At 28.0% G+C, this 18038-nt stretch overlaps 1 protein-coding gene across 1 annotated transcript; it reads left to right on the top strand.

Moving 5' to 3' along the window:
• The first annotated feature begins 15570 nt into the window (after nucleotides 1-15570).
• On the top strand, nucleotides 15571-17979 carry LOC112800651 (lysM domain receptor-like kinase 4). Its single transcript, XM_025843004.3, has 2 exons — nucleotides 15571-16922; nucleotides 17026-17979. Exons 1-2 carry the CDS (start codon nucleotides 15709-15711, stop codon nucleotides 17723-17725), a joined length of 1914 nt encoding a protein of 637 aa, XP_025698789.1. The 5' UTR covers nucleotides 15571-15708; the 3' UTR covers nucleotides 17726-17979.
• Nucleotides 17980-18038: the final 59 nt, after the last annotated feature.

Here is an 18038-nt window from a genome sequence, read left to right as displayed (position 1 = left end):
TTCTTATTCATCTTTTCCTTTTTAATTACCTTCTCAAGTTTCTTCTTGTTTTATTCTCTTAACAAGAATAAAAACAAAAAAATCAAACAAATAAGAATAAGAAACACATAATACTGCAAAATTACTTAGAAGAGGATGAACTTACATTCATTTAACTAAAAGAAAGAAAGAAATAAGAAAAAAGAAGAAGAAGAAAACAACGCAGCATTAGAGAATATTTTTCTGTATTTGCAGCAAATTTGGGTGTAACACGAAGATATTTGGGTGTATTTTAAGAAATTTTTAGTGTATTTTTATTCTTATAAGTTCTACATAATTCAAAACTCTTTCTCTTCCTCCTCTTCATCTTCTACTGCTTCTTCTTCCTCATTTTTTTATTTCGTTTTCTTATAATTGTTTTGGGAGAAAAATCAAACAAAGAATAAAAAATATACATAATATTGCAAAATCAATAGAAAGAGGAAGAGAAAAAAATGCAGCAACAATAACAGTAATAAAAAAATAATGATGAAGATGAAACATGCGAAAAAAAGAAAGAGAAACATAAAAAAAAGAGAAGAAAAAGAAGAAAGAAGAGAAGAAGAAGGAGAAACGTGAAGAAGAAGTAGTGTCTTAACTTTCATAATGATGAGTAAAAGTACACTTTAAAAATGGTTGAGTGACGCGTGCGCTCTAGTAAATAAATATAATTTTTGTTAAATTTAATCCAACTTATAAAACTTATAAACTAAAAAAAAATTATATGGGTAGCATAACTCTATATAAAATCATGCTCACAGAGAATTTGCTTCGAAGTTGCACAAATATTAATAAATAGCTAGGATGATTCATTAACATATTAGATTAGTTTGAATTTTAATATGGAATAAAAGTGTTGCAGAACTATTATATGTTCTTTACAAGATATCACCAATAAAATAACATATAAACCATATAGTGATGAGAAATTCTTTTCGGCAGTGTTTGTTTCTACCGAGCCAAATTCAGGCTAAAAGACAGGCTAAACAACTGAGATTTAAGTATTATATTTTTTAAAATATAAAATTTTAATTTTTTCAATATTTTTAAAAGATAAAAATATAATAAATTAAAATTTTTAAAAACAAAAATTAAAATTTTAATAATATTTTTTAATAATTAAAAATAATTTAATAAATATTTTTATTTGATTTTTATATTTATTTTGAATTAGATAAAATATTAAAATATAACTTAATTTTATATATTTTATAATAAATATAATACAAAAAATTAATTTAATCTAAATTTTTTAATATTTATCTCTCATTTTCTATCTCTTTTTTAAATAGAAATATACATATTTGTTTCTTTTTTTACATGGATATACTAAAAACATTCCTCTAAATTTCGACATAAATTAATTAATGAATGAAAGTAAAAATAATGTTGTTCAATTATATTGTTGTATAGCGTGTAATTCACAAATGTGGAACGGCAAGACTTAGTAATTAACAAAACATAGGTTACGTTTTAACTGTAACAGAAATTGTGAAAGCTGCATGCAAGCTGCAAAACGTAACTTATATTTGGGAGAGAAAGAGCTTTAAGTTTCGAAACGTGTCCCTATGTCCCCTGCATGCAGACAAAAATTACTTTTGTTGACGGTCTGAAATTTTCAAAATAGAAATTATGTTTGGCAGCTGTCAGAGGCAAAACGCAAACTGTATTTGGTAGACTCTCTGACTACATGAACACCACATGTTGGAGAAGAGCGGTGATGGAGTCTTTAAAACGCAAAATAAACGTAAAACGCAAAAAAAAAAGGAAGAGTTGAAAGGCTTGTTGAGAGAGAGCTTACGGTGAAGGATTTTAACTTGTAAAGTTGTGCTGAGAGCTTGTGGGAGGAAGAAGAAGAATAGAAAATTTAGGGTAGATATTATAAAACGAACAATAGTTCGTGATTTTACTAAACTTGAAGAATACATTATTGAATGATTGGATCATTCTTAATGGATAAGTAATTTTTTTTAATATTTAATGATATATATATATATATATTGGATTTTATTTATTTATGTTATAATTGGTAATTTTATTATTATTATTATTATTATTATTATTATTATTATTATTATTATTATTATTATTATTATTATTATTTATAATACTAGTTATGATAATGAAAATAATTTATTATTATTTTTTATGATAATAATAATACTATTTAATAAATTATCGATATCTTGTTCTTATTTTGATCCTTTTTAACATAATTAATTACCAAAAAATTTAAAATTATTATATATGTGCAAGAAAGAATAATAGAAGAAATAGAATAAAATGAAGGATTTGAATGAATCATGTTTTGTATTTATAAGTAAAATTCTTGATTAAAATATTTTTTTTAAAACAAAACGTAACCTGCTTTTTAAGCTTTCGAACTTCAAAAAAAAAGCTAACACAGACAAAAACACAAGCTGTATTTTGTTATTTTTAAAAAAATTAAAATATTGCCCCTTCATTAAACACAACCTGCGTTTAGGCTAAAATAAAATTAAAAGAAAATTGAAAACCTTCAAAAAATTAAAATGCAGGCTGTGTTTATTTAAGTTGCTGAAAAAAAATAAAACGCAGGTTACCAGAAAATAATTTGTAAATGGATTAGAAAATGATAAATTGATAAACAATGGATGTATAATGTGTTATGCATGAATGTGGAGTTGGCATTTGTCAGAGAGCACAAAATGTAAGTAATGTTTTGGCAGAGACAAAAAACAAGGAAGAAAAGCACGCTGCAAAACGCAGCCTATGTTTGGCAGGCCCAGGCAATCAAAGAACAAAACGTGACTCTGTCTCCCCTGCATAAAAACAGCTTCACTTTTGACCAGTTTTGGAGAAAGCAAAACGCAGGTTGCGTTTGTCAGCCTACCAAAGCAAATCAGAAGTTACGTTTGGCAGCCACCTTAGCTGCATGTGTGACACGCGTCATGGAAGATGGTAAATCTATTCTATTATATAAAAATCAGATTTCTGCACTTAATGATGGAGTTGACGTGGCATGCTTCTAAGAATGTTTCCCGATTTATTTCTTTTAACTCATTAAATACAAGTTATTACGATAAATTAAATATATCAACTAATTGATTTGATTAGATATTTAAATATCATATAATTTATTATAATTTATATCAATTTAATTTGATAATATTTCCTAATTCATTTATTTTAATATTCTGTTAGTATTTTTTAATTTAATTCTTTTAATTTATTAAACCAAATTTATTGTGTGTACTAATTAATTAATTTGATTAATTTATTATTCATTAAATAATAAATTTATGAATAAAATAGACAACTGAGATATTTTTAACTAATAATTAAATTAAATCAAATCAAATAATATATATTAAGCTAAATTTAAATCATGTGAATTAAAGACTAAATTAAAATAAGATAATTTCTTACTTATTCAAATTGAGTGCAATAAATACAAATTAATTTTATTAGATAATCATAGTTGTCTGGTCTGCTATATATAGATGACCACACAAAATTATAAGAATCATAATTTTTATTATTCTTGCTATTTCAACTCTTCTTTTGTCATTTTTTTTCTTTATGTATAATTTCTTTTATGTATAAATGTACCCAAAATGAGAAAGTACGGATGAGTATTTATTGATTGTTTGTTTGATGAATATATCTCAATTTAGACATTCTACTAATGTGGATGGAAGTTGACCTGTAGCAATTTAAAGTGGCCAATGTATTTTTTTTATAATATTAGATAGAAGAATATTTGTTAAAATGAATACACCCATTGTAATAAAAAAAATTTCAATTGTTATATTTTTATATTAGTCGTGTAAATTCTTTGAAGGTACAAGATAATAAAATAGGTTGACTTTAATATCATTAGAAGCTAAATTTAATGGTTCAAATAAGCACCACTAATTATGTTTAAAAAGTATTTTGTAATAATAATGTGATTTACATATTAATTTTTTGAGTAAATTTATTTCAAAATGTAAAAATTAGACTCAATTATGCTAAAATTTTAAAGGTAATATAAAATTTGACAATAAATTTAACACTCAATAAGGAAATAAATTTATTTATGGCTATTTCCTAAATATAAATAATAACAAGACTTATGAAAAAATATTAATATCATTATTCTTATTAATTAAATCATAATATTAGGTAGTTGATAGTTTTATAGGCAAAAATTATTAAGTAATTACGTAAAAATTAACAACGAACAAGCAATAAGGATTTAGAAAAAATATATTATATAATACCAATTTCATAATTAAAATATGTCTCATATCATATTCTCATATATTTTATTTATTATCTATTTTATTATATAAAATCAGGTTTCTTCACTTAATGATAGAGTTGAAGTGACATGCATGCTTATGAGAGTGTTTAGCGATTTGTTTCTTTTAACTCATTAAATACAATTTATTATGATAAATCAACTATATCAACTAATTGATTTGATTAGATATTTAAATATCATATAATTTATTATCATTTATATCAAATTAATTTGGTAGTATTTTTTTAATTTATTTCTTTTAATGTTTTGTTAGTATTTTTTAATTCATTAAATCAAATTAATTATATTAATTATCTGTATTAATTAATTAATTATATTAATATAATTAATCATTAAAATAATAAATCTATGCATAAATTAGGTTCTCAATATATTTTTCACTAATAATTAAATTAAAATTTTCACTAATAATTAAATCAAATCAAATCATATATATTGATCTAAATTTAAATCATGTGAATTAAGGACTAAAATAAAATAAGATGATTTTTTACTTATTCAAATTAAATGCAATAAATAAAATTAATTTTGTTAGATAATCATAGTCTTCTGGTCTTCTATATATAGATAGCCACACAAAATGATAAAAATCATCATTTTTATTACTTTTGCTATTTCAACTATTTTTTTTATGTATAAATATACTCAAAATGAGAAGGTATGGATGATTGTTTCATTAATTGTTTGTTTGACAAATATTATAATCCGAAAATATCTCAATTTAGGCATTTTATCACTGTCGATGGAAGTTGAACCTGTAGTAATTCAGGGTGACCATGATATTTTTTATAGTATTATATAAAAAAATATTTTTTTAAAATGAATATACCCATTGTAATTAATTTTCTTTGTCAATCTGTTATCTTTTAAGTTTTACCTAACAAACAATATCCATGTTGAATCTATTATTTTCATCAGAAGCCATACATACTTGATTGATAATTCTATATATAAAAATACTCATGTGGTAACTAAATACCATATTATTATCTCACTAAAGTTAATTCTCCTATGATTATGTAAATATGATTCTCCTATGATTATGCGAATGTATAGCACTATCAGATGAAAATTGATTGGATTACATTTATGTCCAACAAGGTAGGTGATCTTTTAAACCTAATCATGATCAAAGTTGAGAAAGGTTTGAAAAATGCTAACAATACAAATATTTTTTATTTTTAATACCCAATAATAAATATATAAATTAAAATTAATATTATTCCGTACAAAATCATAAAATATATAGCATACTCAAAATATATCCAATCCGTATTAACTGTCATTGTTTATCAGTTACATTATGACAAATCTGATTATTAAAAAAAGATTAAAATTAACTTAAACGTACACAATATTATTTTATGCTTTTCATTTTTATTTTATTATCATAAAAAATCATATATATTATAAGAGAACCTCATCTTTTTACTAACGGTTCTTTCGTTCAATGGTTTCTATTAAAAAAAGAGACATAATAATATTGTGGTTGGCAAGAATATATAGATTTTTGAAAAGTTGAAACATAGGTTTAGTCCTTAACATATTCGTAGATGAAGTGTAGAGTAAATAAAAAATAGCTAATAAAAAGAATAAATTACTATTTGTATCCATGAAAGATACGAACGCTGACAATCCTAACGGACCAATTGTGTAACCAACATCTGGGTACTCTTGGCACACGGAAGCCATCTTTCGTAGTTATAATTGTCGTTTTATACTTATATGGTACATTTGTCAGCATCTATATCTTTTATAGGTACAAATGATAATTTATTCAATAAAAAAATAAATGGTTAGAGCTTTCTCAATACTAACCGTCGTAGTGTATTGTTATATAAATTAACCTAATATGTGGTATTAGTTATTGTTATATATATATGAAAAATGTGACTCATTTATGTATTGTTTTGATTAAAAGAATTTTAGAAAAATAAAATGCTGAAGAAGAAAATAGATGAAAAAATCAATTTTTTATTGTTTGAATTAACAAAAAATTGAATGAAAAACATAAAAATGTATGTGGAGCTCATTTAAATTTTTTTCTTTAAAGTTGTGAAGAAAACTTATGCAGAAGTGCAAATATGGGTTAAAATACAGAGTTATCATTTAAATTATAATTTATATATAATATATAAAAACATTAATATAATTTACTATATTATAATTTTTTCTCCTCTTACTTTTTCTTCCATCCAAGCAAAAGAAATATTTTCCTCTATTTTCTTTTCATTAATTTTTTCTTCATCTAAACACACATACAAAAATATACTTTTCTTTCCATTTTGTTTCCTCTCATTTTCTTTCTTTCTATTTTTTTCCTCTTATTTTTTTATCTTATATTCAAACAATAGCTTAGTGTTTATCTATTTATCTTCTATTAATATTGTTATAATAAGAATACATGTGATTGTATAAAAATAATATAACCTAAACTTTGATTATCTGAGAATTTATTGAGTGGTTAGAATAGCTCCACGTCACAAACCAATGAATGCTAGCAATATGGATGATCACAAAAACAGTCAAAAAAAAATATTTACAGAGATTACTTGCATTTTGGGGCTAGATAGGGACTCGTGAAATCCTCACAACCTACCACCCGAAAATGGATGGGACTTGGAGTGGCAAATGAGCTAAAATCCATCGGGCTGACCCGTATAACCCGACAAAAAAAGAGGGTTGGGGTGAAAATTTGAAACTGCCAAACTTAAAAAGTTTGCCTACCCCGCACCGCCTAATCCATGAGTTTTGGCAGGCTTCGGTGGGACGGTGCAGGTTTTTTCGCTGGGCCAAGCTTTTATTTTGTCAAGACCATTTTTTTACAAATTTCTATGACGTTATTAATCTATAAGAGGATGAAGATGATAATTGAAGATATTCTAAGTTATATTTTGGATTATATTTTTATGTTTGATTGATTATAAACTTGAAGATGTTTAATTATATATTTTGGACAATATTTATTTTGCTTTAGACAATATTAATTTTATTATTTTATTTCAAAAAATTTGGTTTATAATTATGTTTATTACATATTTATAATTATATTTTTTTATATTTTTAGAAATTATAAATTTATTGAAATTATTGTGAAATTATATATATTGTTTAATATTTAATGATTTATATAAAAAAAAAGAGCCCGCCAACCCGCTAGTCTACCATTAGGCGGGGCGGAGCAGGCTAGCCCACCAAATCGCGGACTTTTGGTAAGACAAGGCGGGCTTTCCTGTTTGTCACCCCTAATGGGGACACAGACATAAGTACCCGCCCCATGAAATAAAATTATTGATTTATCCTAATTTATATATACATAAATTCATTTCTTAATTTTAGTAACCCTAATTTTTGCCTCCTATTTGAATTCTTCTTTTTTCTTTCAGACTCATTCTTAGCCTCGATCCCCTCTCTTTCTAACTTACTTTCTCTGTCTCTTAAATCTGTCACTACGTCGCTCAGTATCGTCTAAAAAAATTATGTTATGTTATTATGTTGGAATATGTTTTTATGTTTTCTCTTTTTGAAATGTTATTTTTCATAACGAATATGTTATAAATTGTGTTGAATTATATTGAACTGAGTATTTTATTATTATTATATTATATTTTTTGTGTTAATTTTTTTCAAAAGTTTACCAAGGAGATCTGCATTCCCTAAGGGAGTAATTAAACAAGAACTTGCAATGACAGAGAAGGAACGAGAGCATTTTTTTTTAAATAGGAGTGAGGGATGGGAAGGTGGCTTCTCACGCTTCTCTGAGTACTCATTACCATATCTAACTAGCAACGAAGATCCAATCTGAGTCGATTTAAGAGTGTGGACTTCATCTGCATTGGGCCTTTAAGGTAATGAACCTAAGTCGAATTTCGGATCCTAACAATGAATTTTAGTTGATCTTGCTTGCATTGAGGTCTTACTAGGCCCAAATATATCTTGAATTAATATTTTGAGTCATTGTTATAGTAAATACTATACTATTTAATAGTATAACACTTAGTATATGTAAAAGTTGAATATATTTACAAGATATTTTTTTAATTTAAATTAAAAAATAATTATTTTTTTTAGTTTTAAATATTATTTTTTAATATAACAAAAAAATAAAAATAACAATAATAACTCACATAAATAGATAATTTTAATATATACATGACACTATATATATCAAGGATTATTATATATGATATATAATTTTTTTCTGTAATGACTATTTATATAATTTATTAAACTATTTTTTCATCTTAATATTTAATAAATTAACATACAAAATATTATTTAACATACAAAATAAGTAACTTAAGTCATCATCTAGGATAATAAATATAATAGTACAAATATTTATTTATTTATTAGTAGTGAAAAATATGTAAATAGTATAAATTAATATTTTTTAGTATAAAAGTAATAATAAAAATTATTAACTAAGTTAATTAGTTAATTAAAAAATTATAAAAATTTGTTTAAATAATAATAACAAATAAGATCACTATTTTTATATATTACAAAGTTTATGAAAAAAATTGGATAATAAATCAATTCTCAATAGATTATACATTAATTCTGTCAAAAAAAAATAAATAATTAATACATTGAATATTATTATTTATGTACTAATATAATATATATTATCGATTATTAAGTTTATAATTAATTTTTAATCCAATTTTTTATAATTAAAATTTAAATAATTGAAATGATTAAATACTAAATATTTTACATCTAACCAATTTATTTTTTATTAAAATTAAAAAGAATGAGTCATTAATCAATTCTAAATTTTATCTCACTAACCATAATTAATTTTAAGACAAGAAATTATTTTGCACATCATATATATATTGTGGGATAGTATGATCATTTGTTATTTTTTAATGGTAAATATTGTCAAATAAAATGTTATAAGAAATTAAAAGAAAATGTATTTATAAATTTAGAAAATATTAATTTATTTTTCAATAGAATAAATTATATATTGAATAACAAAAGTTATTATTGGTTTCTCTTCACACTAACTAATACTCAACATGATATTTTAGTACACCATGTTATCAAGAAATATTAATCGATCTAATAACTTTTGTAATGACATAAGTTTGTGAATTTGAAAATTTAAAAATCATTTCATAAAATGTGAAGTTTTAACAAGTAACAATGTTGATCATATTATTTTGACTTTAAGAATGAATACGATACCAACAAATAAAATTGTCCTAAGTAAATTTTAACAAAGACAAAAGTCCATAAGTATTGCTATTAATAAAAAATTAATCTATTTCAAAGATAAATACAATTTTTTTCTACGGATTTTCTAACTCGGTAAGTCGAAGATTAATCCACCACATATTAATGCTCTATTTATTAAGGGTGAGATTTGAACTCCAAATACTTGCTTAAGTAGACAAATGAGATAACCATTCAACCAATCCAAATTGAATAAAATAAATATTATTTATTTTTAATATTTTTAAATTGTAAAATATTTATAATAATAATAATAATTACTATATATATTTTTTATTTAAATTTTAATAAAATTTTTTTATATAATTTTATATATTACCCCGTGCAAGGCATGGGAACATACACTAGTTTGTTTATAAAAACAAAAACCAAACGCAGATAGGGGTAACTGGAGTGAAAGAGAGTAAAAGGAAAAAGTTGAAGAAGTGAAAGTGAAGAAGTGTGGGAGATGTGGGGGAGAAGAAGAAGTTTACGATAAAGGATTAAATAATGGTTCGTAATTTTACCAAACTGGAGAAACACATTATTGAATATCTTGATCATCCTCAATGGATAAATATTTTTTTTATTCTGATAGTGTTATTGTTAATTTTAATATTATTATTATTGTTATTATTATTATTGTGATTACTGTAACTGTAGTTGTTATTATTATTAATGTTGTTATTGTTATTGTTATTATTATTATTATTATTATTATTATTATTATTATTATTATTATTATTATTATTATTTAGTAATAAAAAATACTGTATAATAAATTTTTTATTATCTTTAATAAATTTGTTATTATTTTTTAATTATTTATTTATATTTTTTATCATACAACTAGTGGTACTATCTAATAAATTAAAAAAATAAATTAAAAGTTTGTTATTATTTTTAAATAATTTATTATTAATTATTATGATACGGTTGTGTAAATATATTATTAATATTTTCTAATAATAAATAAATAATACTGTGTAATAATAGTAATAAATTGTAATTGTTTTTTAATGGAAAGTAAATAATGTTTAATAATTATTTATTATTTATTAATAATTTATGATTATTTTTTAAGATAATAATAATAATAATAATACATACTGTTTAGTTACTTATTATTATTATTATTATTATTATTATTATTATTATTATTATTATTATTATTGTATAAATAGTAGTTGTGTTTTATCACACTGATATTATTATTATTATTATCATGTCTTCTATAATAGGAATAATAATTATGTTTTGGTGTACCGATAGTCATAAAATAGTTATTATTATTATTATTATTATTATTATTATTATAATAATGTTGTTACTGTTATTATAATAATTATTTCTTAAGATAATAATAGTAGTAACAATACTGTTTAGTTACTGTGTTATTATTATTATTACTGAGTAACAGTTATCATTATTTTTTAATAATAAATAATAAATAAATACTTATAATTTTTTAATAATTTATTATCGCTAATTTTTTTTTGAATAAATTATTAACTGATATTATGTAGAATTTAATAATTATCATTTTTCTATTTGCAGGCTACTAGAAATTTGTTGCCAAGAAAACTGGATCCGCCAGATACCTTTCACGAGGTAGCTGCAGCGACATTGGCATCGACTAGGTTTCAACACGTTTCGCGAGTAGGCGAAATGAGAGGTCATTCTGCACTACTGAGTGTTTTAGTGGAACGCTGGAGGTCGAAGACTCACACATTTCATCTTCCAGTCGGTGAAGTGACGGTGACGCTGGAAGATGTCAGCTATATTCTTGGTCTCCCGATTAATGGAGAGCCCGTTACGGGTAGAACAGACAGCAGTCACCAGTTCTTGGTGGAGAATTGCATTGCGTGTTTTGGTCGAGAGCCCGGTCTACAAGATCACGTGTTGGGAAAGGTCAATATTGCTTGGGTCCGGCAGTGTAGAGACACCGAGCCGTGTGATACTCAGGAATCTCTTGAGTGGTACGTCCGGACGCACATTTTCTGCGTGCTCGGAACAGTTGTGTTTCCGGATAAGTCGACGGCTTCATTGAACTCGAAGTTTCTACCGCTACTTCGTGATTTCCACCGGATTTCAGCATACAGTTGGAGATACCTGTATTCACCACAAGTTTATGCAAATATGGAGCCTTGAACCTCCTTAAGAAGTTGGACCCAATGTGCCTGATGCAATACATGTGCCACGCTCTTGGTGGTGACCATACACCGTTACTGCAAGCTATTGCAGCGTCGATGGAGGTATGGCGGTCAGAAATAATACCCACACCATCAATGGCAACAACATATCTCCACAAATTGGTTAGGAAAAACTCCCATGCGTCTGCTGTCTCGCCTTCGACAATCGCAAATGCAATAGGCACAATATTTTTATTCCCATCTTGTGCAACCGCTACCAGAAGTGCTCCTTTATATTTTCCGTACAGGTGCGTGCCATCAACCTGCACCAGTGGCTTATAGTGTTTGAATGCTACAATACACGGATAGAAGCTCCAAAAAACGCGGTGCAGAACTCTTACACCTTGAATCTCCTCACTCTCACGGTAAACGGGGAGCGTTTTAATTTGAACACGAGACCTTGACATCTTCACTGTCATTGCTTTCAACGATACTGGCAGCGTCTGCTAAGAAACTTCCCAATCACTGAAAATTTTTGCGACATCTTTCTGCTTTGCCAACCAAGCCTTGCGGTAACTCACAATATAGTTGAACTTGCCTTGAACTTCTGCGATAACAGACTTCACCTTTATCGAGGGGTCTGCTTCGACCAACGGCCTAATGGCATCTGCGATTGTGTCTGAGTCCAACTTGGCATGATCTTGTGAAATCGTTCCCATGGTGCACGTGTGCTTGCCATTGTATCTCTTGATCTCCCAACAAGCTTTTTTTCGAATCAAGCTAGCTTGGATAAGCCAGTCGCATCCTGCACCATACCCCTTGCATTTCGCATAGAATGTCTGTGGCTCAGACTCATACACAGTGTAATCAACTCCTCTAGAGATGGTGTAGCTTTTGATTGCAGATATCACCGACTCTCTCGAACCAAATTCCATTCCGACACTAAACTCGTCATCTTCCGCCGCAACGTTGCCTTCACCTACGACATGCGCACCGCCATCAGTCAGACAAGGCAAATAAAATAAGCACTATAGAAAACTTCAGTTAATAATGATGACATACCTGTATTCGCATACTCAGAAAATTCCGGAGGATACATGGCTTCGAGATCTAGAGTCCGCATAAAGGACGGAACACCAAACGGGTGCTGGCTTACAATCGCATTTGCTTCATCTTGCACCGCCGGATTACCTACCAAGTCTCCGTCATCGTTTTTGTCATCGACTTCATAGTTAGCTTCGAATTCATCTTCACTGTCATTATTATCTTCTTCCCAATTTATATCCCCGAGCTCATCAACATTGATCTCGTCGCTGACCATACTCATCCCCGACTGCTGTTCAAACTCAACGTACAGCTCTATCATCGGCACGTGAGATCGGATTTGTTGATAAATATACAACATCTGTTGCATACTGGCATCGTCAATGATGGGTATTATTTGAAACTGTATTAACCCACCAAATACTTGCACAGGACTTCTGTATAAAAGATTGCTCACCCTTTTCAAAATGTGGCTTTGAATGTTATTACAAAGACCATTTTGTAACTCGACAAAACCCATGGTACATGGAATGGCAAATGACAACGGATATTCACAAACAAAAGTCACTCCTTCATGTGTGTTTGTTATAATCTTACTGTTATAATATACTCGCAAGTTTGCAACACCTTCCATAACTTCAGCCTTAACTAACTCTATTTTTTGACACAGTTATCTGCAAAAAAAAATACCCCACTAAGGACTTTATGCAAGAAAGAACAAGAGAAAAAGTGAAGATGAAGATGAACATCACCAGACTTCATATTTATAGGCAAACTTGTGGATTTAAATATTATTTTGTGTATAAAACGCAACCTGCGTTTTGGGGCTTCCAAAAAAAATTTTCTAACACTAACAAAACACAACTTGTATTTTGTAGATTTCAAAAATTTTTTTTTTCTAACTTAGTAAAACACAACTTGCGTTTAGTATTAAACTAAAAAAAACCTAAAATTGGTGTATTTTAAAATTCAAAAAAAAATAAACAAATACAAAACGTAAGTTATATTTTGTCTGTAACCCATAACAATACAATATTTTGCTATGCCTCCATTTCATGGTGTTACACCATAAGCTTCTCCATTTCTTAAAAAATGAGCCCGCAGGTTACATTTTAGAGTGACACTATAATAACAAAAAATTTTTGTCTGTATCCATTTTATTGCACTATACTAATATTTTTTTCATAAAAAATAGCCAAATTCCGATGTAGCGTGTTGACTTGGATTCCTTTTAGTATTGTTTTCTAGAGTAGTTATGAAATGAAGTGATTATATTATTATATTTGTTTGATGAAAAGTATGTAACTGAAATGTGACCTCCGCTTTGGTTAATGAAATAAAATTTCGATATGGACGTCTCAATAACAAAATTCGTTTGAAGTATCATGAGGTACACTCGTTTGAGTTGTGCAGTAATTAATAATTAATGTCCATTGCTATAGTTATTTATTGAACTATAGTTACTAATCAAGCTCCAGCACTTAGTTGTTTACTGCACCGCCAATCAATTACACATTTTTTTTTATACAACAATGTTAGGAACCAACTTTATATAAGCCAAGAATCAACCAATTGATAACCGAATGTTACTATTAATAGGCACATGGATGTTTCTTTTTCTTGTAATGGTTTTGGATATGATTTCTATGTTTCATGTGTTATGCATTAATAAAACATAATTAATTATATAGAATCAACTAATGAATGATCAAAGCATCTGTTCCGTGATTCTTTCCTAACTCTAACGTGGTCAACAATAATTTAACAAACAAATTAAATTATAAATTAATAAAACTAATTATAATTAATTATGTTGTTCCATTCTTGGCTAATTATTAGTTAGTTCTATATACTTTTCTTTTTTATATGATAAATAATGATCATCTTAAACAACATGAATAACTACTAATTAAATAAAAATATATTTATTTTAATTTAATGCTACTAATTAAATTTAAGATTAATTTATTTTTTTAACTCTATTAATTCACATTATTTACACATTGTTTAAAAATATTGTTAGTTATCTATAATTTTTCCTTTTTTTCATATGATATATACAATGTTGCATCATTGTAAATATGAATAAGATTAAATTATTTGAACCTTGACCTATATCACAAAAGACATTTCGTGTAGTATAACACAGTGTTTATTTAGTTTGAATAGAATAATAATCCTTAATCCTACAAAGTGATAAGGCATAGAGTCAAGTAAACGAGAAGACTTGCAATGCAAGCATGCGTTGAGAATTTGAGATACATATGTATCCGAATGACGATATTTGGTCATAAACAATGCCTAAATTCAACCAGATGCAGAATATTTTAACCTCTTATTCAACCTCAAGAAGCTATCACTAGACTAAATGTATCTTCTCCGAAGTTGTGTTCCTTTTAAACTATGACCATTATTGAATCAAATAATTAAAATATTTTTTTTGTTAGAAATATAATCATTTATGTTATCTCTTTTTATTTGTTTAAGTTGTTAGAACGAGTAATTTCATAATATAGTATCAAAACTTTAAGTCTAAAAAATTTAGAGTTCAATTATTGATGAATTTTAAAGTAAAAAAATAATATAAAATAAATATAAAAATTATACAAAAATCAAATAAATTAAAAAAAGATTTTACTTAAAGAAGAGTATTAAATATATATATATATATATATATATATATATATATTAATTATGGTGAAAATTCAGGTACAATTAGCTTCACGTAAAATTAATAGTTAAGAACCGTCAAATAATTTGACTAAATTTTTATTTAATAATTCTTAATTGTTATTAATTTTACGTGAAGTTGACTGCACTTTAGTTTTTACTGTATATTATCTTTTTTCATCTGTATCAATTTTCGAGATGAGTGGCTCCATCATATTTGAAGAAGAAAAACAGTAACCAGACACTACTCAATTTAATCCTCTCCTCTCCGGTCTCTGCAACTATCTATATCCTCAATTTGTGTCCTTCCTTCAATTCAAGTCCTCTGCAATAATGCGGCTCTTTTTCCTCTTCATCATCATCATCACCATCACCAACTTGTCTCTGATCAAGGGACAGCAACCTTACATTGGTTTAGGGACAGTAGCATGTCCTCGAAGGGGTAACGCAAAATCAATCCGAGGCTACACTTGCAACGGTTTAAACCACAGTTGCCAAGCTTACCTCACATTCAGATCCCAACCACTCTACAGTTCTGTCTCTACAATCTCTTCTCTGTTAAACTCTGACCCTTCACAACTCGCTCTCATCAACTCCGTTTCTTTAAACGACACCTTCGAACCAAACACGCTTGTCATTGTTCCCGTTAACTGCTCCTGTGCCTCCGAGTATTACCAATCAAACACATCCTATGTTTACCACAATGCTGAAACCTACTTCTTAATTGCCAACAACACCTTCCAAGGACTCACCACGTGTCAAGCTATGATGCACCAGAATGCTAACCTTTCTAACCTATACCCTGGAAGACAACTTGCTGTTCCTCTTAGATGTGCTTGTCCCACAAAGAATCAAACTCTCAAAGGTGTTAGGTACCTCTTGAGTTACCTTGTTGATTGGGGTGATTCTGTTTCTTTCATTAGTCAAATGTTCAATATCACTACTCAGATCACTCTTGATGCTAATTCCCTTACTATGAGTTCTTTCATCTATCCCTTTACCACTATTCTAGTCCCTCTTCATGATAAGCCCCTCAAACTTCGAACTTCTTCGCCATCATCTCAATCACCTTCTTCTTCTGATTCTAGTTCAACAGATAAAAGCTCAAAGAAAACATGGGTTTATGTTGTTGTTGGAGTTGTTGGTGCCTTTGCCTTAATATTTGTTACTTGTGCTGTCATTTTCTTCACACACACTCGCAAAACTAAAAGGAAACAAGAGGTTGTTGCAGTTTCTAAGAGTTTTGAGGCAATTGAGAAACCACAAGGGAAGATAATGGAGCAAGAATCTGGAAAATTGTCAGAGATCATAGCTAGCATAGCTCAATCTTTTAAGGTGTATGATTTTGAGGAACTGCAGCGTGCAACGGATAACTTTAGCACAAGTTGCTTGATCAAAGGATCGGTTTATCGCGGAGTTATCAATGGTGATCTTGCTGCAATCAAGAAGGTAGAAGGAGATATCTCAAAGGAGATTCAAGTTCTGAATAAAGTCAACCATTCCAATGTTATACGCCTCTCCGGTGTCAGCTTCTACCAAGGCCAATGGTAACTTGTCTCTTAAGCATACTACTTTTTATGGATAAAATTGCTGCAATTATATATCGTATCATAATCTAATGCATGTGCCTGTTCCGGTGCAACAACACAGGTATCTTGTTTATGAGTATGCTGCTAATGGAGCCTTGAGTGAATGGATCTACATGGACAACGTTGATGGCAAGTTTCTAAGTTGCAGGCAGAGGATTCAGATTGCTTTGGATGTGGCTACAGGACTTGACTATCTTCACAGCTTCACTTCTCCTTCATATATTCACAAGGATCTCAAGTGTAGCAACATTCTTTTGGACAGTGAGTTAAGGGCAAAGGTTGCAAACTTTAGCCTTGCAAGGTCTGTGGAAGGAGAGAATGGTCAATTTCCAATGACAAGGCATATTGTAGGGACAAGGGGTTACATGGCTCCTGAGTATTTGGAGAATGGTGTTGTATCCACAAAGATTGATGTGTATGCATTTGGAGTTCTGGTGCTAGAAATCCTCACTGGAAAAGAGGTTGCTGAAATCTTGAATGAAGATGACAATAACAATAAGGGTTTTTCAAATGCTTTGAGTATTATTCTTAGTGAGGAAAGTGGCAAGGAGAGGGTGAAGGAGTTTATGTATGCTTCTCTTCATGGGAATTATCCATCAGAACTTGCTATGGTTGTGATTGGAATGATTCATAATTGTGTAGAGAAAGAGCCAGAAAATAGACCACAGATGCAGGAGATTGTTGCATCTCTGTCCAGAATATTGAACTCTTCATTGAACTGGGAAACCTCAGTGAGCATCTCAGCATCCCAAAGCTTTTGATGTGTTAATAATGGCCTCTATGTCATTTATCAATGTGCTATATAGACTTTTTAGTTCGTCAGTGCGTGTGTTTAGCAAGGTTTCTTTAGATATAAGCATGTATGTTATATAGATGGATGAAATGCTTGAATAAGAATTTATTTCATATATCTGTCTTCAAGGAAATGTAAGACATGTCTTAAACATGTTCAATGTTGAGCATGTGGCATTGTATTACAATGACTTGAAATGGATTCTTGACATTCAGTAACAAATTTACATCGTTCTAACTTTCTAATAGTGTTTAATTATGTGAACCAAACAATGTAATCAA

The sequence above is a fragment of the Arachis hypogaea genome, chromosome 5, assembly GCF_003086295.3.
Source record: "Arachis hypogaea cultivar Tifrunner chromosome 5, arahy.Tifrunner.gnm2.J5K5, whole genome shotgun sequence".
In the NCBI taxonomy this organism is placed as follows: domain Eukaryota; kingdom Viridiplantae; phylum Streptophyta; class Magnoliopsida; order Fabales; family Fabaceae; genus Arachis; species Arachis hypogaea.
The sequence above is the reverse complement of the archived record's forward strand: the minus strand, read 5'-3'. Positions and strand labels throughout refer to the sequence as shown.